This window comes from Sinocyclocheilus anshuiensis, unplaced genomic scaffold (assembly GCF_001515605.1).
Source record: "Sinocyclocheilus anshuiensis isolate Anshui unplaced genomic scaffold, SAMN03320099.WGS_v1.1 scaffold2061, whole genome shotgun sequence".
Lineage (NCBI taxonomy): Eukaryota > Metazoa > Chordata > Actinopteri > Cypriniformes > Cyprinidae > Sinocyclocheilus > Sinocyclocheilus anshuiensis.
The window spans coordinates 92,495-113,592 of NW_015557196.1; the positions used below are offsets into that span (position 1 = coordinate 92,495).

Sequence of the window (21,098 nt, forward strand, 5' to 3'; positions counted from 1 at the left end):
TCTGGCCCGCATGGATTTCACATGGGCCAGATGTGGGCCGGATCTGGGCCAACACTATGTTGCTGTCTGGGTGATGTTTGTCTGCCATTCGCGCTCTGTCTGCTCAGCGTGCGTGAACACACTGATGACGTATCCTGTCTGCGCGAACCAGGTGCGCAGAGGTATGCTAATACATACGTTGACAGGATGTGTGAAGCATCTGTGTTCGTGCACACTGTCAAATAGAGTATACTTTGAAAGGCCCTGTGTTCTGCTGTACACAAATGCTAAGTGTTCGTGTCAGAAATGAACTATACTTTGGGCTTAAAGTAGGAAGTAGTTTGGCACAACATCCAATGGAGTGCCTGAAACCCTTTCATACTTAAAGGTGCAGTAGGAGATCTTGGAAAATGCTAACTTTAGCCTGATAGCACTGAAAGCGAACGTCCCACCCTCCCTGCAATCGCTGTCCAAAGCCACGCCCCCTGAATGCATATACGCTCACAGACCAGAATACCAGAGACAACATTACTACAATAGGCTACATCAGCAGTTCCCAATTCCAGCCCATGTTCCAAAGTGAAGTAAACATCAATGGATTTCCCCTGCTCATGGAGTAGGGAGCAATGAACACTGTGTAGGGATCATATATCGATCGGAACACAGTTCATGGACGTAGCTTACTTATAACGAGCTGGTTATCTGAATCGGGTGTGTTGACTAAGCGAGACATGCAAAATATGCAGAGCTGGGGGGCGCGAGGACAGGAATTGGGAACCGCTGGCTTTCAACCAGCAAAACAAAAAATGTTTCTGAAGACAATCACCTTTTGCACCTTTAAACAACATTAGAGTCTAATGTAAATACTTTAACAACTGTATTCTAATCATGTTTAGACAAGTGCATTTTGACAAGCTAAACTGAATTTAAAAAGAAGTGTTTATCTCAAGATTCAACATGTTTAGCAATGTTGCTTGGTGCATCAAACACCGATAGGAACTTTTAGTACGTTTGGCTCTATGTCTCTCATATATGTAAGAGATGTTTTATGAATGAGCTGTTATACTTTTCAGATGATTTAGATTTGAAAAATGATGACCCCAGATGGGTTGGAGCTTGGTGGTTGGGATTCCTGATAGCTGCCACCCTCCTTCTCCTGACTTCTTTGCCGTACCTGTTTTTTCCAAGGAAGATGTCTAGAGAGGTACATCAAAAATCTCATTTGTAGCCTTTTTGATTCTGAAAATTAATTAGTACATTTTGATTAATGAGTGATGGAGAGTTTGGCAAATAAGATTTAGGCATTGCTCCTGAAGTACGCTTGGGTCTCACAGAACATGTTTAAAAAAACTATAACCACGGAAAGAAACATGAGTCCCAGGGGAGCGTGTCTCAGCCTGTTCTTCCCCCTCTTGCTCAACTAGATTAAATAACAGGTTAACCTAGCATGAAGTTTGCGTCCATACATGTTCTTGCACTAAATGTTTGTGTTCTGTAAATGTGAATCAGATATTGGAAGATGCTTAATCTCATATTTAAAAATGTGGATATAAAAACATGATTGGTGTAAATCTTACCAAAATCTTACCTTGTGCAGATTTAGAGCAAACAGGGTAAGATGGTTTGCTGGTGTAAACCAATGCTATACACTCTTAAAAATAAAGGTCTTTATTGGCATCAATGGTTCTATGAAGAACCTTTAACATCCATGGAACTTTTCAAATGCAGAAAAGGTTCTTTATAGTCGAAAAAGTTTATTTAGATTTTTAAAATGTTCTTCAAAATGGTTTGTTTAGGAACTGTTCACTGAAAGGTTATTTTTGGAACCAAAAAATTTTCTTCTATGGCATCACTGCAAAAACACCCTTTTGGAACCTTTATTCTTAAGAGTGTATGTACCTCTCTACCCCTTTGCACTTTTGCACTTTGATTTTGAGCATAATGTGGTTGTTCAACAATAAATTTTGTTCAACAATAAATTAAATCAAATTAAATTAAAGATTTCATTCTCTTCAGGAAATCGTAGAGGCCCCTGTTGAGCCATCCACAGAAAAAATGATGGAGGACAAGAAGCCCAAATCTGAAACAAAGGAAGAGGTGTCTCTCACTGAGTTCCTAAAAAGTGTGTTTGCCATTTTACCCATCAGCGATTTTATTAATCACAAATTAAAGAATAGCTGACCAAAAAAGAACATTGAAAATGCTGAAAATGTACTCACCCTCAGGCCATCCAAGATGTAGATGAGTTGTTTCTTCACCTGAATTTCGAGAAATTTAACATCACTTGCTCACCAATTGGTCCTCTCCAGTGACTGGGTGCCATCAGAATTAGAATTCAAACAGTTGATTAAAACATCACAATAATCCACAAGTCATCCACATGGCTCTAGTCCAGCAAGTGAACAGATCCAAGTAACCAGTGCTTGATCTGTGCATATTTCTCTCCTGATTCAGACAGGATGAATTTTACACTGGCAATATTATGGATTTTAAGACAAGAAAGTTTTCCAAGTTAAGGTGTCAAACATCAACCTGGTGTACAGGGTTGGGTATCGTTTGAATTCTATCAATTCCGATTCCGATTCTGCTTATTGATTCCGATTCTTATCGATTCCCAGTTTCGATTCCAATGTAATTAAATAATGATATCAAACATTTATCCTGTGTCTATTTTTTGCAAACCATTTATTGGAGCTGAATACCATGAACAAAAATCAACAGGCTACAACAGGCATGTAATTTATGAATTAATGACTCACTCAAGACGTACTTGTTTCATTACTGGATGAATCAGCGTTCTTGAACGAATCTCTTGTATGATTCAAAGACAAATACATTTTAACAGCCCCTTTTCGCCACCTACTGGCCTAACAATGTAATCGATAAATCTTCATTTGAAGTATCAAATTACTTTCAAAAGGTGATTTACTCTATTTTAATTGCTATCATACACATCGTACACACAGTTTATATCTTAACTATAAACTTTTATCCCAGTACTTCTGTGATTTGAATGTTTGTAACACAGAAATAATGATACTGTGTGGCTGAAAAGACTGTGAAGCTGTTTCATTCATGTCAGACAGCTGCTCTCTTTAGGTCAATGGCAGTGCGAACGCAGATTTAAACGTTCAAATCACACTGGTGTGATCGTACTCTGCACGGACGAACCAAGTGATCACAACGTTGTGATCGCACACATCAAAGGTTGAGGAATGAAACAAACGAATCATTGTAATTTAGGAATAGAATCACGTTGGTGTTTGAATCGTGTTCGCGATCTTTAACGATCTATTAAATTAAAGTGCTTTGTCATGTTGGTGGTGACACATCTCTTGCAACATGTTTAGCTATCACAAATATTATACTTAGCTTTTTTGGCTTCTGATCGCAAATGTAGACAAACTTTGGAACGCTTAGATTAGTGAGCAAGGTCCTGGCAGATCGCTAGGTCCAGTCCTCACAGATGAAGAGAAAAAAACGCATAGGAATCGATAGGCGGAGCAAGTATCCGATTCCTGACCTTAAGTATCCGATTCTGGAATCGGAATCGATTTTCGATTCCCAACCCTACTGGTGTAGTTAACTAAAAATAAATTGCACCCGCTGGTAGTTGTATAATTGCACGTGCTGTCTGTATTGTTTTAGCAGCCAGTCCACAGGTAACGAAACAGCACAAACCAAATCTCATTGCATTCAGCATCTGGTCAAACTGGATTATGGGTGGTTAGGTAGAAAGATGCAGGTTTATGACCTACCTTAGAACCTAATGGCATTACTGTATTTGTTAGGCCATACTACACTGGCATTATAATGAAACTACCACATCCAAATTCAAAAGAATCCCCTCTTGCAATCATAATGCTACTCGTGCCAAATTTAGCATAGAAACTTAATGTTGCACAATTTGACCTACTTAGTCAGAACCGGATGCCTGATTAGAAGCCAAATAATGACTCAATCTCGTTTTTCTGAACTACAAACTCATAATTCAAATGTTCTGTTCCTGTAACAGTTATGTAACATATTTCATGAACTTAGCACATTTTTCCTTAATGGGTGTGCTGCACACAACAGGAAATACTAATCCTTTCTATATGTTTTGTTGTTAAAAGTCATTTATCAAACTCCAAAATATTTTGTCTAATATTAACATTTCTGGTAATATTTATAGATTTCAGTGTTTTTATTTATTTATTCATTCATTCATTCATTTATTTTTTTCCAGATAAATGAAACATATTCGGTTGTTGATGTTTAATGTAAAAATCCCTGACTCTAAAGATATCCAATAATCTATTCATTAATCTTCCAAAATATAATGTTCTTGACCTTGAAAGTTCTTTTTGTGCTATAATGTACAAATGTTATTCAGATTTTTTCACATTGTTTGGTGTCTTTTATCTTTCCTCAGGTTTCCCCAAAATTGTAATGAGGACTCTGAGGAACCCAATTTATTTGTTGGTAGTGTTGGCTCAAGTGAATCTTGCTGCCATGGTTGCGGGACTGGCCACTTTTATGGGCAAATTCATTGAGAGGCAGTTTGCACAGACTGCCTCCTTTTCTAATTTGATGATGGGTGAGTTATTGAAGGAAATCAACTATGCCTTTGGTTGAGGTTGAGGTTATTATTCAAGAAGAAAACCTTTTGCTCCACCAAAACCATAACAATATGTGCTGTATGTTTGTGGCCAGTGAAATCATATTTTATTGTTCAAAGGTACAAATTACTCATTCAAAACCTTTACCGCTGCTAATCCACACAATACAATATGTCAATATAACAAATTCCAAAGTCCTGAGAAATAAGCAAGGGAAGATTGAAGCTTTCTGTCTAAGTGTTACATCTTTCATTATTTATTGTTCAATGGGATTAATAAAGGAATGTAGTGCAGGAGTTTTCAACCTGAACAATCCCACGGACCCACCCAAACCTGAAGCATTAAAACACACACAACACACACACACACACACTTACAAAGTACATTAAACGTAAATTGCATTACATTAAACAGTAACAAATATTATACATATTAAATATTATAAACAGGTACAAAAGATGTGTAGGATTTTCTTAATTAAAAAAATAAAATAACTAAAAAATCTGAGACAAAAGGGATAGACAAACATAATAGAATTATATCTTCCTCTGAAAGGGTATTACAGAATATATATGTAAACAGAATATATATATATATATATATATATATATATATATATATGTATATGTATATTCTGTTTACATACAGGTATGAATAAAAAGATAAGAGTGTTCATTAGGGGTTGCCAAAATCTAAGTGATTCGGCCCATAATTCCAGTTACAACTTACAAAAGAATATCAACAGTGTCTTGTTCTGTGTAAACCTTCTGACAGCTGTTTTCCATTACAAAGTTTTGGATATGGACCACATTTTAATCGCAGGCTGAAATTTGCACTTTCATTTTCTCCTACATTCCTCAAGGATTTTAGACCAATAGTTTTTCTTTTTAATTATCTCAATATGCAAAGGATCATTTTCTTCAAATGCTTAATATCCTGCCGCAAAGCACCCTGTTATTTCCATGAGCCTTTGCCTTTATTTTGTTTACTTTTTCCCCAGATCTTCCCAGCAGTGTAGCAATGCATGTTCCTGTTCTGATGAAGCCTTCAACCCTGTGTGTGGCTCAGATGAAGTGGAATTCCGCTCTCCCTGTCATGCAGGATGTAAGACAGTAATACCCGATAAAGAGAAAGGTTTGGTAAGTTATCTTTAACTTCCATTACTGGAACAAAAGGTACTTTGTTAATGACGCAAAAAGGGAGGCTGATACATGGAGTTTTGTAAGAAAAGTGCTTGGCTTGAACTAACCAAAAGGATTTTATGTGAATGATTAAGAAAAAGTAATTCATTCCTGAACTCAGTGGATGATTAATAGGATAATTCACCTGAAATAAAGAACATTCTGTCATTAATTCATGTCATTTCTTGTCATTCCACACCTGTATGACATTTTTCTTTTGTGGAGCACAAAAGAAGATATTTGGAGAAATGCCTCAGCATTCAGCATTTTACATCACATACAGGACATTAAAAGTCAATTGGGTGCAATGTTGTTTTGGACCCCACTGACCCCAACTGCATTTGTGTTCCACAGAAGAAAGTAAGTCAAACAAGTTTAGCGCGACATGAGGTTGAGTAAGTGATAACCACTGAATTTCCCTTATCCCTTAGAGTTTAGAAATGTTTAGGGAATAATCAGAACATCATTACTTGTAATCACAGATGCAATGAATCAAAGAGGCATGTGGAAGAGAAAATGATACATGCCACTAACAGGACGACCACATATGTCATTATGAGAGTGAATGACAACCAGAATAAGAGGGTTAAGGATAAAGAGGAACTATTTAAATGTTTGAAATATTCAAAACAAGAGTGATGTAATAAATTTAGAAGTGAATATATATATATATATATAAAAGGGAATTTCACCTTGGGAAATGGCTTAACAGTGGTTCAAACAAACACACTGCCAGACCTACAAACACTTAAAAATGTAGACAAGTTAAAACAACCAATAGCTCAAAGTACCAAGACCATTACTTGTTACAAGTGCATACCAACTGCTGTTGGAAGTGAAAGTAGAGCATGTCAGCAGACTGCTGTGACTGCGGCGATGAGGACGCAGATACATTACTATATAAATATAACACAGGGGGAAAGTAACTCAGTCTCAGCCTTCCAAAACAGATTGCCAACCTTTAGATACACAGTAACAGCCTCTGTCCACTGGGAGAGCAAATCAGTGAAAAGAAAATGGTAGCAGTCAGGAAATAGGACAATATTTATGTAATGTAGAAATATGTGTCTAAGGTCATACAGCTCTGTTTGCATGTCATAATGGAATGTTCATTTGACTATTTAAGATGTTTAGCTTTTGGAAAGTACATAGAAAAAATATTTTTATACAGAGCATTTTCCATCTGCAAAATTTTTATTGGTGTGTGGCTGTATGCATATTATGTGTTTTGAATATATATTTTGCTTTTGCTTACATTCAAAAATTTTCATGACCTACTTTGGCCACATAAAAAGAAAAAGCCCAAACAACTTCCTGCATGCCTTATCCTTGTAATTGCTTTCAAAACAAACAAACTTCTCCTCCTGAGCAGTATGCTACTTATCTTCCAGGCATGGATATTAGCTATAGAAAAATGTCATAAGACAAAACAGTGTTAGTGGATTTATAGGTTTCTTAGAAGCTGTTTAAAGTCTCTGTTATTCATTTATAAGGTATGTAACACAAACAAACAGATAATGATAAAAAAATGCAGTGGCTGCATGTTTAATACTTTATGAGTTTACTACCTAACTCTGGAACAGATTTATCGATATTGACCTTTTTTAATTCAAACAGGCTTTTTTTAATTCCCAGCAAATATGAGAATAACAATAGTAATTGTGCTAAATATAATTATTCTGAAAGTAACCTCTCAAATCTATTAAATTGAACTTTTCAGTACCTAACATTTAATCACCCTAAATCTCCCACAGAACTACATGGATTGTGAATGTGTGGCATCAATTGGCTCTCCAGGCTCTGCGTTTCCAGGATCATGTGGAAATAAGTGTAGGAATCGGCTCATTCCCTTCATGATCCTGTCCTCCATTACATGCTTTGTGGCTTCACTTTCCCACACTACATCTTTTATGATGATCCTCAGGTATTCCCTCTTTTTTCAATTCCCTTTATTTTATGTAAATATGATCTGTTAAAAGTGACCATCTAGTGTTACCTCTTTATGTTTTATAAATATCTGACAGTTACATATCTGTATGTCTGTTTTTTTCTAAGTTTAATATGTTTTATATTAATACTCTGTACATAACTCAATTAAGTATTGAGTTATGGTTTGAAAACGTGTTTTTGGGGTAAAGAGTGATTATATCATTTCATAATTTTGGTCAAGTGAAGAGAAAATTGAATGAAAAATACATTTATGAGAAGAACAATGGAATGTTGCTACTTTAAAAACTAATGGCAGTGAACGTTGTGGCATGATTTGTCTAAAAGGAAGAGTGTCAAGGTGAACTTGCTTAGCAGGTTGCAGCTTGTTGTAGTGCAACACTTGCATAGTTGCTACCTAAAGCATAATAAAATGTATTTATTCTATAATGCTAATAATTTTTTCCCTCTAAACTAAATACTCTGGTTGACCTTTTAATCACTGCACTGATTAATGTTTTCACCCACTTTGTCTTTTAAAATGTTGCGCATCTGCCATGTATCTATGCCCTTCAGCTATAATACGTCATAGTATCATTATACCATAGTCAAAAACCTGCCTGTGCAGGCCCTGTCAACATCACGAAAAACTGCCATCAGTGTAACAGACCACAGGCACTTACTTTCGGAAAAAGCCTAAAAGATATGTTAAAGAAGACTTCTTTCAAAGTGCTCATTACTCTGATATTCATGAAATTTGACTGAAATGTCTTATTTATGCAAACAATGTTGTAAAATTATGTGTGATTTGCTGGCTTTTGTTCAGGACTGTGACTCCAGAAGACAAATCTTTTGCCTTAGGAATTCAGTTCATGCTGTTTCGAGTGCTTGGTAAGCAAAAGAAGTTGATCATGCAGAACGGACACATGTCATATTTTAACAGAAACATGTTACAACCAAAACCTGGTATGAGGGCACTGAGAACAAAAGCAAGAATATCAAAGCATGATAATAACAATTTCAGGCAGTAGTAGTGAGAGCCTTAGTACATCAGTTCACACGCATGCTAAGCCATGGTGCTCATGTGCTTAAAACAGGTTTAAATCTGGTCTGCACTATGTCTAATCTATTAAAGAGGCAAAATCTAAAAAATAAAATAAAAAAGCGATGGTGAAATTAAAGTGTTTCGAAATTTTTACGGGCACATTCAGACCTGCCCTGTTTAGCTTAGTGTTATCTGTCTTTGTTTATACAACAAGTTTTCCCAGTATTGTGAAAGTTGCAGTGATATCTCAAAAAAAATGTAATAACTCACCATCATAACAGATATCAATCATATCATTAACAGGAATAGGTGTGTTAAGACAATATTTGAGCTTTTCAGTTACGGGTCTCGTAGTCTTTTTGTGGTGTTTTATGTAACTCATGAATGTGTATGGTATTGATCGACACAATGGCGGGTTATATAATTTGTGCTGAGTCTGGTAATGTTTTGTGAAAAGATAAATTAACAAGGAACTTTTATTCCCTGACAGCATTCCTTCCAGCTCCAGTGCTGTATGGCCGTGCCATTGATACCGCATGCATTCTGTGGGGAAAGAAATGCAATAAGACAACTTCATGTAGCTACTACGATTTAGAACTTTTCAGACACAGGTAAAATTCAAAATTAATCTGCTATGAAAAGTAGAGTGTGCCTTATATTGTATGTATTACTATGGATTTTATAACAAAAGAAATAATACCATGCCTAAAAAAAGAAAAAAAAAATTACTGTTCTTAATTGGTTTATACTGGTCTAGTTGGCCTCTCATCTGGCCAAGGTTGGAAAAGTGTCTTCCTGTCTGCCCAAAGAAAGACCCCCCCAATTTTTTTTTTTCAGCAGGGTAAACTTACATATGTTAAATATTTTTTGCTTCACAGATTCCTGGGACTCCAGATATTCTTTATATTTGCTGGTTTCGTCTTTTTTTTCCTGTCTTTTATGGTGCTTAGAAGAACAAATTCAACGCAGGAACAGAATGAGAAAATGAGCAATCGGACCAAAAGTGAAAGTTCCCAAGAAATGAAAGATGCCAAACAGATGTTGAACAATTCTAATGAACACTGCAATACACAAAAGATCCTTAGAGAGTAAAGACAGTAGTGAATGGAATTATGGGAATGTCTTTTTGTGGGGTGGAAGTTTAGTAAGGCTTAAGAAACCTGGAGTCTCTCAGCTTACCGTAAGTGCAACTACCCAAATAGACCAAGTTTGACACAGGGTGAAACCAGACTGTGAACACACTAATTTCTTCGAACAGTTGCCAACAGCCAGACATACTAATGCAAGGAAATAACGTCCACTTTAAAATACATGCTATTGTTTATGTATTATCTCTGCCAGTAAGCCTGAAATATTTTCTTTACTTCTCCTTGGAGTTTATATATTTTGTCTGTGAGCACTGTGTACTTTACACATGTTATATGCTAAAAATGTGAAATTGTGAGTAGGCTTATTTGAACTCACTTTTTAGTGTAGACAAGGAGCCAAGTATGTTGATATAAATATACTTTCTGTCGTGGTGTGACTTCTGTGGTGACTTTTTTTTTGTTTTGTTTTACTGTGATGCGTTTGTTAGTAATATTGTAGTGCACACTAACACATTTTGTTTTGGTTGCTGTTGATGTAACATGTTAGATCTGTTTACATTTCATGGTGTAAGAAAGATCTATTCATATTGGTGCATCTGAAGCTTTTTATATGAATTGTATTGTACTATGGTACATTTACGAATAACCAGTCACGTGAATATACGGTATGTGGCATATATATTCACATAAATATACTGTACGTGTTTAATCAACTAAGATTTTATATCACTTTTATATGTTCTACTACATCTACATTTATGTATGTTTTGTTGAAACAAAAATACAAATTTCATATTTCATAAATGACTTGTTTGATGTGTTTTGATTGAACTAAAATGCTGTGTACAATGCCCTACATACTTACAGACCAAATAATCACATTTCTGTGTTTCTGTTTCTAATCTCATAATTATATCTGAAGGGCATTGATTTTAAATAAAAATACTAATCAAATAGCTGTTTATGTGTTTGAGAACGCCTGCTTTTTAAAGATGGAGAAAACTTTTAAAAGATGCATGCCTCCATGCCGGAGGTTTATTACCACAGAGGACACACATGATCTTTGTGTCATCCATCTCAGTGTGGAGCACACTCAGTCAGCTCTTGAGGGAACTGGCTGTTGTAGCATTTGGACCAATCAAACACACAATTTTTCATTAGATTTAACAAATCAAGTATTCATTAGATTAACAAATAATCACAGACCCCTCACCCAATAAACATACTGGGCGCCAGCATGTCTGTGAATGAGCCCAGGCCCCTGGCTACCATGGCAACCAGGACACCTCAGCCAGATCAGATAAACTTTTACGACCTAAAAGTATGTAGAGAGAATCTTCCTCCTATTCAGTTCTCTCTGAAACAGACACATACTACTATAGGAAATGACTTCTTACATTAATCCATAGACACATTTTTCTATAACTTTCCTATCATGCATATCCCCAGGTCTTTGTGTATGAAATATTGTGTATATCCCCAGAGCGTCCCACTTTCTAATCAGTTGCCCTGTACATTATGAAGAGAAGAAAGTTGATGTCAATGTGCTTCCCTCAAGTTTCTGTAAAATGAAGAAGCACAAGGTTGAGGTGGGAAATGTGTTATCCTCCTTACCACATAGCAATAGGTGTAACAGCGCTGGGAGGAGTTGTGGTATCTCAAGTTGCTTGTGTAACGCTCTTTTTCTTGCCACTTTTCTTAGTATAAGAGATTCCCACATGGCTTCATTGATACAATTTGCATCTGATGCTGCATCTTTCAGTTTCCTAACTTATGCCCAGGGGTCACCAGACTCGGTCCTGGAGGACCGGTGTCCTGCAGAGTTTAGCTCCAACTTGCCTCAACACACCTGCCTGTAAGTTTCAAGTATACCTAGGAAGACCTTGATTAGCTAGTTCAGGTGTGTTTGATCAGGGTTTTAGCTAAACTTGGACCAAGTTTGGTAACCCCTGCTCATGCCTATTACATGGGCTGATATAGAGGAAGAGTAACGCACCTTGAGTGGACATTGTCACCATTAGTGCCCCACTCATTGTCTAGCCCTCCAGTTTTATAGCGGGAGGTAATTGTGTATTTATGCCCCCACAGTAGAACTATGGCACTAGAACGTTAGGTGATGAGGGCAGCATTGTAGGGGTAGTTGAGAGAGAGTATGGAGCTGTGGACCCATAACTCCTAAGCGCATGGTCATTGGTACACTGTATGGCAGTTTTTTTGCCTACAACCTGGCTTGCTTGGCGCAACACAGTGAGTAGGCATTGTTTCATATGGCGCAGTAGGTATTAACATTCCCATAGTGTCAACAATGACATTTAACTTTGAAGGGTGTCTGCGGTTACGTATGCAACTTTGGTTCCCTGAGAAGAGAATCAAGATGCTGCTTTGTTTTGTCTTACTTGTCATGCCTTACTTTAGACAATCTTTAGACAATCTGAATCTGATTACATATTTTTTGGGTGCTCTTTCGTAGAACATGCTGGTGCGCCAATGACGTCATCTGACTGTCATCTGAATTGGCATGTAGCACACATGCTTCAGACACTACTCACACTAGAAGCGCTCCCATAGCATCAACAATGACACAGTGTGTTGTTCCCCTTCTCGTGGAACCAAGGTTACCGCAGACCGCAGACATTCTCGTTTTAGTTCTGGTCATAGAATTTGTGTGGCTCAGTGGCACATGCTAATAAAATCCCACAGTACTAGGACATTTCACCATTTTAGATATCTCTCCTCTCAGACTGTGTGTAAGTGGTTGGATTTTTCAACAAATCATTTAAATCATTTACTAAACTGATTCGTTCAAACACCCTGAATCGTTATATTTGTGAATGAAATGCCACTACTCAAAGACTTTGGTGGTTAATTTTGTTTTGGCTTCGTTTGGAACTATTTTCGTAAAAGGGGCAAAGAAACACAAAGTACCTAGAAATATTGCTTCTGAAATTGAATGTTAACTTGTAAGATAAACTCTAAATCTATGGTACTTTGCTGGAAATAATCATTACCATCACTAAAAATATATATATAAGTATTACATATTACATACTGTAGAATATAAGTAAGCAATATGAAAATAACGACCTCTTAGGTCAAATTAATTAAATATTGTAACAAACATCAGGTTACATTTTTAACTTTGCCTGTAGGGCTAAATTGTGCAACGTATCTTGGTTGGCTTGTTTAACCGAGCCCTTGCTAGGCTTGTTTAAACCAAATGTCCTGTCCTATGTTTACACAATTTTGAGGTTGAAATCTAACTTCATTGGGTTGTTTTTAACATATTGTAGTCTCTCTTAGAAGAGGCATCCTTCTGTTTTCACGGAAGCAGCGATACATTGTTATTCAGCTTCTGTTGCACTTAATCACTTCAACATTCCATAACTGTACTCCTACTCAATGGGATGAGGGCCAGGACAGCAAGGACACAATAAGAAATGGATCCACTTTCACAGCTGCTGACCTATGTTGAACTTTTGCTGAACAAAAACTGGTATTCAAAACACTTGGAAAGATGAGGCGAATGGAGGATGGTACATAATGACTTCCTGTGATCATTCCAAGCACATACTTTTTTTTATCTTAATGTCATCTGCCGATGAAGCACCCATTTATGGCTGTCAGTGGTGCAGATACTTGTATGACTAAAATAGGTAAAAACATAGTGATTAAGATAACAGACAACAGGGTAGACATGAAATTTCGTTTCAGATCTTTCCTGAAATGCATGTTTGGAATTCATGCTTTTATCTGCCTGACTAAAATGGTCTGATATCTCTTCAAAATTAATCTAAGCATGTCAGAGTATAACCAACACAAAGCCTTCCCACACACATAGATAAATAAATTACAAACAAGTCTATTTTAATAAATTGAATCTAATTATGACTTCCTTGTACTACCTTGCCTATTTCCCTTATGTTTAGCAGTGTGTGTAATGTTTCCCATGTTAAAATACATATCCACCCAAAAATGAAAATGTGCTGAAAATGTACCCCTCCCCATGTCCATCTAAGATGTACATGTGTTTGTTTCTTCAGTGGAACAGATTTGGGGACATTTAGCATTGCACATGCTCACCAATGGATCCTCTGAAGTGAATGGCTGCCATCAGAATGACAGTTCTAACAGATGATAAATGAAGTGTCACAATAATCACAATAATCCACAAGTAATCGACACGACTCCAGCCCATAAATTAAAGTCTTGTGAAGTGAAAAGCTTTGTGTTAATAAACAAATCCATCATTAAGGCTTGTATCTATAAACTGTTCACTTCTGGCCAAAATACCAACTCCAGTAAACAAAAAATCCATCCTCTGTTGTCCACTTGCATCAAAATAAACCAACATATTTATTTAGAATAGTTTTGGACTGTTTTTTGCTTGTAAATGGGTTAGAGGACAAGACTCGTGCTATGGATTATTGTGATGTTTTTATCAGCTGTTTGGACTCTCATTCTGATGGCACCTATTCACAGCAGATGATCCATTGGTGAGCAAAGGATGTAATGTGAAAATTCTCTAAATCTGTTCCAATGAAAAACAAACTCATCTACATCACATCTAAATATTTAGCAAATGTTTAGCAAAACTATTCCTTCAATATGCAGAGGCAAATGTAAAACATTTCTCTGTTTGTTTGAGTCAAGAGGTTATGGTTTGGCTTGTTAGTATGTCCCAATTTACCCCTGCTGGACCCAAAAAGTTTTCTTCTGACAGACCTCCTTGGGTTGAACATCCTGACCAACCAAACATACCGTCGCAACATTGTGATTTTAGGGTGGGTTTGTTTAACCAATGAAAGATAGGGAAGTGTTCAGAGACAACTTTGAAAACAGTAATTGGGTCACAATTTATTTTGAGTATGCTAGTGCTTCCCATGTTTATGATATACAAAAACACCGAAGCTATACCAAGATTTCTTGTTCATTCATCTAGTTCATAAGGTGGATTTTACTGTCATTTTTCATCCCAGATTTATACTTTAAATGGAAAACTTTAATATTAATATTAACCAATTTGTATCAATATACGTATATCAATATTAGTATGTCAGCTACCTTTCACCCAGAAAATAATGCAGCACTGGGGAACTGCAGACAGATTAAAGAGAAGAGTGAAAACGCTCTGATTTTCCTAGAAATTTAATTTCTCTTATTTCTCATTTCAAAAGGCCCCTGTACATTTACCAAGAACAAGAGTCAATTTTGTCATGTTGCCATGTTTTTATCACTGGTGACATACATAACATTGGACTTATGCCAAGAGCTTCGGCGTAATTTAGCTCTGATCACCTCCTTACTGTATATGTAAAGCATGTTTTTTTTTTATGTTCTCCAATCCCAGGTTAATACCTAATATATTTTTACAAGCCATTCACAGGTTGTTAACATCCCTGCTGAATAATTCACTATTGTTCACATGCATTTTATTTTTTCTAAACAAAGTAATTCAGATAAGCTGTCTGTCTGTCTGTTTGGCTGATTTTTATTTTTGAAACACAGCAATGTTTTAAGATATCCAGACAGTTTCCCTCTTTCATCCTGTTGTGAAAGAGTTCACGAGGAGTGGCCTGTGTTTCCTGTAAAGGGGGGGGAGCAAAACATTTCCTTCTAACAGAGGCATCTCAGGCATCTCAGGGGTCTGAACAAACATTTGGGTGTAAAGAGAGTCAAAAGAATTGCGTGACAAGCGCATTGCGACTCCTCTCGTGTGTTATATTTTCCGTTAACATCTTGAAAATATTTATGGGCTGTTAGAATGTGATACATGTGAATAAATCTTTTCTGATTTCTAACAGATATTTTACATGTTTTAACACAATGTAATAGCATTTCATTTTGAAGTTTTTGTCCACCAAAAATATTGCCTTCAACCCCCTTTTTCACATTTCCACGTTCAAATGCTGTGTGCAGTTGAAAACCTTACTGTTTAAGTACTGTCACCATGTACCTTTCATTCTATTATAAATTACATTAATATGGTATATTTTATATGTATTATTATTATTATGTATTACATTGTTTGTGTATGTATTTTTCTGTAAGCTGATACAAACACACACACACACACACACATACTGGTTTCCTTGTTTTTTTCTCTCTCTCTCCTTGTTGGGACATTCCATAGGCGTAATTGTTTTTATACTGTACAAAATGCATTTTCTAACCCCTTACCCCTTACCCTCCCTACACCTAAACCCACCCCTTACAGAAAACTTTCTTCTATTTTAGATTTTCAAAACACCTCAATCTGTGTGAATTATAAACTGTTTTCCTCATGGGGACCAAAAATGTCCCCACAAGGTCAGAATATCCAGGTATTACTATACTTACAGGGAAATTTGGTCCTCATAATGTAGGAAATACCAGTATACCAGTACACACACAGGGAGACACTATTATATTATATGATATGATATATTATTACATTTATTATATATTATATTATATTTATTATATTATTATAGTATTTTTGTGGTGAATCATCAGTAACAATTATTTGTATTTATTTACTTGGTTATTGGGTTTGGATTATGTATGATCACCTAATCTCATGGCGCCATCCAATGGTTGTCAAGGGCATAACAGACATGGCTCTAAATATCCCACAAACTTTAGAGCTATGTCTGTTATGCCCTTGACAACCATTGGATGGCATCTGTATGAACGGATGGATATGTATGTATATACAGTATATATAAGATCCTCATATATAGACTCTAGAAATTGCTATTAAATTTACCGTTTTTCTCAATCAATTAGGCACTTTTCTCCAATGCAATGTACTTGTTCTCAAAACAATTAGCACAGCCATCCAAACACAAAATTATCTTAACCAAACAGTTCAACTTTACTGCAAAATGAAGCACTGCAATTTTTTCTAGTAATGTATTTATTAAAAGTAAATATTAACATCAAATCTATAGGTTTGTTTTCTATTGATTATAAAAACACATTCAGCTGTATGCACAAATATGCTAATGAAAATACATGTTTATTGCAATTCTTCAACAGGGAGTTTTGTTTTATGGGAGACCTCCTGGGAAAACGTCTCAGGTTACTTATGTAACCATGGTTCCCTGAGTAGGGAACGAGACACTGCATCCTCTAGAGGTCGCTATGGGGGAACGCCTCGTCATGACCCGTGTCTGAAGCATACATTGAAAAAACACCAACTCGTTGGCCGGCGACAGCCATGACTATGCTCCCGGCGCCTATTTATACTATAGTCGCACCGGTAGTGACGTCATGGCTGTCGCTGGCCACCGAGTTGGTGTTTTTTCAATGTAAGCTTCAGACACGGGTCACGACGAGGCGTTCCCCCATAGCGACCCCTAGAGGACGCAGTTCGAAGTTCCCATGAAAGGGAACTAGGTTGTTGCTGGTAGAGGTGTTAGTGTGGCCACGAGGGGGTGCTCACCCTGTGGTCTGTGTGAGTCCTAGTGCCCCAGAATAGTGATGGGGCAAAAAGGACTGTCCTTCGGATGAGATATTAAACCAAGGTCCTGACTCTCTGTGGTCATTAAAAACCCATGATGTCTTTTGAAAAGAGTAGAGGTATGACCTCGGCATCTTGGACAAATTTGCCCATTGGCCTTTGACCATCATGGCCTCCTAACCACCCCCATATCTGCTGACTGGCTTCATCACTCTGTCTCCTCTCCATCAATAAGCTGGTGTGTGGTGGGTGTTCTGGCACACTATGGCTGCCGTCGCATCATCCAGGTGGTGGTGGATGAGGAGATAACCCCTCACAATGTAAAGTGCATTGAGTGTTTAGAAAAGTGCTATATAAATATAATAAAGTATTATTATTATTATTATTATTAATATCATCATTATCATCATCATCTCCACTGGCAACTTCCTTTGTGGCTGGTGGTGTTGTTCTGGACCACCATGTCAGCAATGCTCCTGTTCCATTCAAAATCATCTTGATTGTCCACCTGAATGATCTCAAACTTAAATTCTGAAAAATGTTTGGACATTTACAGTAAATAACAGAAGCTGTCCCTGGAGGACTAAAGGAGGACACCCCCACCCCAGGAGAGGCCACGATTTTTTTACATGGTCAATTAGGGTAATTCTGATTTCATTTTAAATTCAACTGCACCTTCTACCTCTCCTTCCACCCCTTATACCCTGTTGTCCACTTCCTCTCTGTCCATGTCTTCTTACAGTTTTTCCTCATGCTCTTTCCACTACACCAATGCTCTTTCCATGCCCTCCTCTCTACTCATCTCTTCTCCATTTCCTTCTCCTCTCCTCTTTTCTCACATCTTCCTCTCTGCTCATCTCTTTCTACCTGTCACACTCTTCATCTTCTCTCTCATTACACCCCTTTCTCTATCCACTCACCATCTTATAACCTCTTTCTTTCATTATTTTTTTTTATATTATTATTATTATTATTATTATTATTATTATTATTATTATTATTATTATTTCTTGCTCTTTTTATAGCAGCAATATCACCCTGAAGCCCAAGACTGGTCACCCACTGAAGCTAAGCAGGGTTGAGCCTGGTTAGTACCTGGATGGGAGACCTCCTGGGAAAACTAGGCTGCTGTTGGAAGAGGTCACTATACTGTCAACAAGCACCGTCCTTTGGATGAGACGTTAAACCGATGTCCTGACTCTCTCTGGTCAGTAAAAATCCCAGGATGTCCTTTGAAAAAGAGTAGGGGTGTAACCCCGGCATCTTTGCCAAATTATTAATCATCATGGCCTCCTAATCATCCCCATACACTGATTGGCTTCATCACTCTGTCTCCTCTCCACCAATAAGCTAGTGTATGGTGGGCGTTCTGGTGCAATATGGCTGCCGTCACATCATTCTGGTGGATGCTGCACATTGGTGATGGTTGAGGAGATTCCCCCTTTCTATGTAAAGCACTTTGAGTACCCAGAAAAGCACTATATAAATGTAAGGAATTATTATTATTATTATTATTATTATACTTTCCCTTTTATTATTACTCTAAACCAATTTTGATAAATGTGTAAACAATTAGGAAAACTGCATTTCCTGTGTTGTGTGTATAATGAACCAAGTAGTTATCAGTTTAGGGCAAATCGAAAATATAGCATGTTCTTTTGATAGAATGACAAATTACAGAGTTTTGTTTGTTGTGTTTGGACAAATGGTACATAAATGTTTGTGATTCGTGTAAAACCCTTTTTTTTTCAGATATTTTAAAGTATTGGTTGGTTGTATTAACTATTGTCAAACATTTGAGAGTTTTGTGCACATTGTTTTGAGAAAATTATTTGCATGATTTGTAATTTGTATGAAATGAATGAAAATGTACAGTCTGTTTAGGACAATTACAAAGTGTTCAGCTCACTGTGTTAACTGTTTTGAGAACAGTGACCTGTGTTTGGAGAAATGTGTCAAATCGATTGAGAAAATCTGTAACAAATAATTGCAAAGAAATGGCAAGTAACAGTGAATTCATTTTAACGTAGAATGACTGAAATATTATTTTTTTATAATCTTTCACATATATATATATATATATATATATATATACAGTATATGTGTGTATGTGTGTGTGTGTGTGTGTGTGTGTGTGTGTGTGTGTGTTACTGTTACTTGCTATTTCTTTGCAATTATCTGTGAAATTTACTAGCAATATCGAAATTGTTTAAAAATAAATGCAACGTATTTTTTTCAGTGTTTATGTGCAGTGTGTACCTGTACATTTCAGTTATTCAAGCATTTGATAAACAAATGTCAGGGAACAAGACGATACTGGTTGAAAGTTTTTTTTTTTGTTTTTTGTTTCTTTACTTTATTTTAATCAGCATAAAATACAAATTCAGTATATTTATTGCTGGTGTTAAATGTACATATGGGAATATCAACTGAATTTAATTTGAGTATAATTTCATCATTGCTGAGGGACTGTTAATTAAAGTCATATGGCAAGTGTATCGTACACTCAAAGGAAGTGTTATACAAAAGATGGTGGCCATTACAATATGCTTTTGAGATGCATACTCCATAATTTCATATTCATTATAGCAGCTGTTAATACCTGAGGGATTTTTTTGGATGTGAAAAGTTAGTCAGAGCATCAAGTTATTATCCATCAATACTAATGAAGATTGTATGACTAAGATCCAGAACATGTACACTAATCTATCCATAAAATATCCCTAATAAAAGCACAAGTGGACCATATCATCAGAAGTATAGCTTGACATTGAATGTGTGCACATACCAATGTTTGAGCTTGTATTGTGTAAGTATGTTGAAAATGTCAATGGGCTGTGATCATTTTGCTCCAAATGGCCATGTAAGTCAAGATATGTCAAAATATTCATTTTCCGTTTATAGACTTGGTCTTAAAGTAAGCTCATATATAAGTTGCTGGTCTCTCATTTGTTTGTATTTGTTAGTGTAAGTGTGTCTGTCTCATACCCTTCCTATGTCACGTGGGTTCAGCACTTTCCCAATGAAGAGAAGTACGCCTGATGGCTCATCTCTGACTAGAAAGAGGAAAGGCCGGTCTACGCGGTACGTTAGAGCCAGCGACTGGCCGTTGACAGTGGGGGTGGTGCTGGCATACTCTGCGCCCTCTGGAGCTGTTTCCATGACAACCTTATGATGGACAGCATTTAACTTGACTGGCTGATTGGTAATTTTGACAAGGTCTGTCTCTGCCAACCATTCAGACAGGCCTGAAAAAGGAGAACAAATAAGGGAGACAGTGACAAATTATATAAGAACACAATAAAGTGATAAACTAGCAAAAAATGTGGAATGGTGGTTTTGTCTTACCCAAGTCAGAGAGGGAGGGCAGCAGGTCTGTGCTGTAACTGAGTTTGATAACAGGAAGTGTAAGCAGCACCTGTACTGCATGGAGGGTATTGGAAAGGTCCTGGACAAATTCAGCTGTAAGTGCTTCCTCTATTAGAGTTAGATTCTGTGTCACCTCATCAGGTAAGAAGAAATACATGCTTATTCCATCCTCCATAGGAACCTGGGCTATCTGTATCAGATAAACAGAGATGATGAGCAAATATCAAATTAAATCAAATGCACTCAGTAATTTTTTTCACTTCACAAGACATTAAGTGATAATTAAGTGACACTTTTATCAGCTGTTTGAATTTTGACAGCACCCATTCAATGCAGAGGATCATCCATTGGTGAGCAAGTAATGTAATGCTAAATTTCTCCAAATCTGTTCAGTTGAAGTAACAAACTTATATACATCTTAGATGAGTAATATTTTCAGCATTTTTTTGGGGGGGGGGGGGGGGGGGG

At 36.8% G+C, this 21,098-nt stretch overlaps 2 protein-coding genes across 2 annotated transcripts in view; one reads left to right on the forward strand and one right to left on the reverse strand.

The window, feature by feature from the left end:
* LOC107678811 (solute carrier organic anion transporter family member 2B1-like) overlaps positions 1 to 7,593 on the forward strand; it is a 46,732-nt gene extending 39,139 nt beyond the window's left edge. Inside the window, exons 7-11 of the mRNA XM_016474218.1 lie at positions 1,053 to 1,183; positions 1,996 to 2,101; positions 4,394 to 4,558; positions 5,581 to 5,719; positions 7,516 to 7,593. Coding sequence (XP_016329704.1) covers positions 1,053 to 1,183; positions 1,996 to 2,101; positions 4,394 to 4,558; positions 5,581 to 5,696 — 518 coding nt within the window. The 3' untranslated portion in view covers positions 5,697 to 5,719; positions 7,516 to 7,593. The remainder of the gene's footprint in view (positions 1 to 1,052; positions 1,184 to 1,995; positions 2,102 to 4,393; positions 4,559 to 5,580; positions 5,720 to 7,515) is intronic.
* An 11,897-nt stretch (positions 7,594 to 19,490) lies between these two features.
* Positions 19,491 to 21,098, reverse strand: part of serpinf1 (serpin peptidase inhibitor, clade F (alpha-2 antiplasmin, pigment epithelium derived factor), member 1) — a 5,275-nt gene continuing 3,667 nt past the window's right edge. The window contains exons 7-8 of the mRNA XM_016474216.1: positions 20,610 to 20,820; positions 19,491 to 20,509 (exon numbers count right to left, since the gene is read on the reverse strand). Coding sequence (XP_016329702.1) covers positions 20,244 to 20,509; positions 20,610 to 20,820 — 477 coding nt within the window. The 3' untranslated portion in view covers positions 19,491 to 20,243. The remainder of the gene's footprint in view (positions 20,510 to 20,609; positions 20,821 to 21,098) is intronic.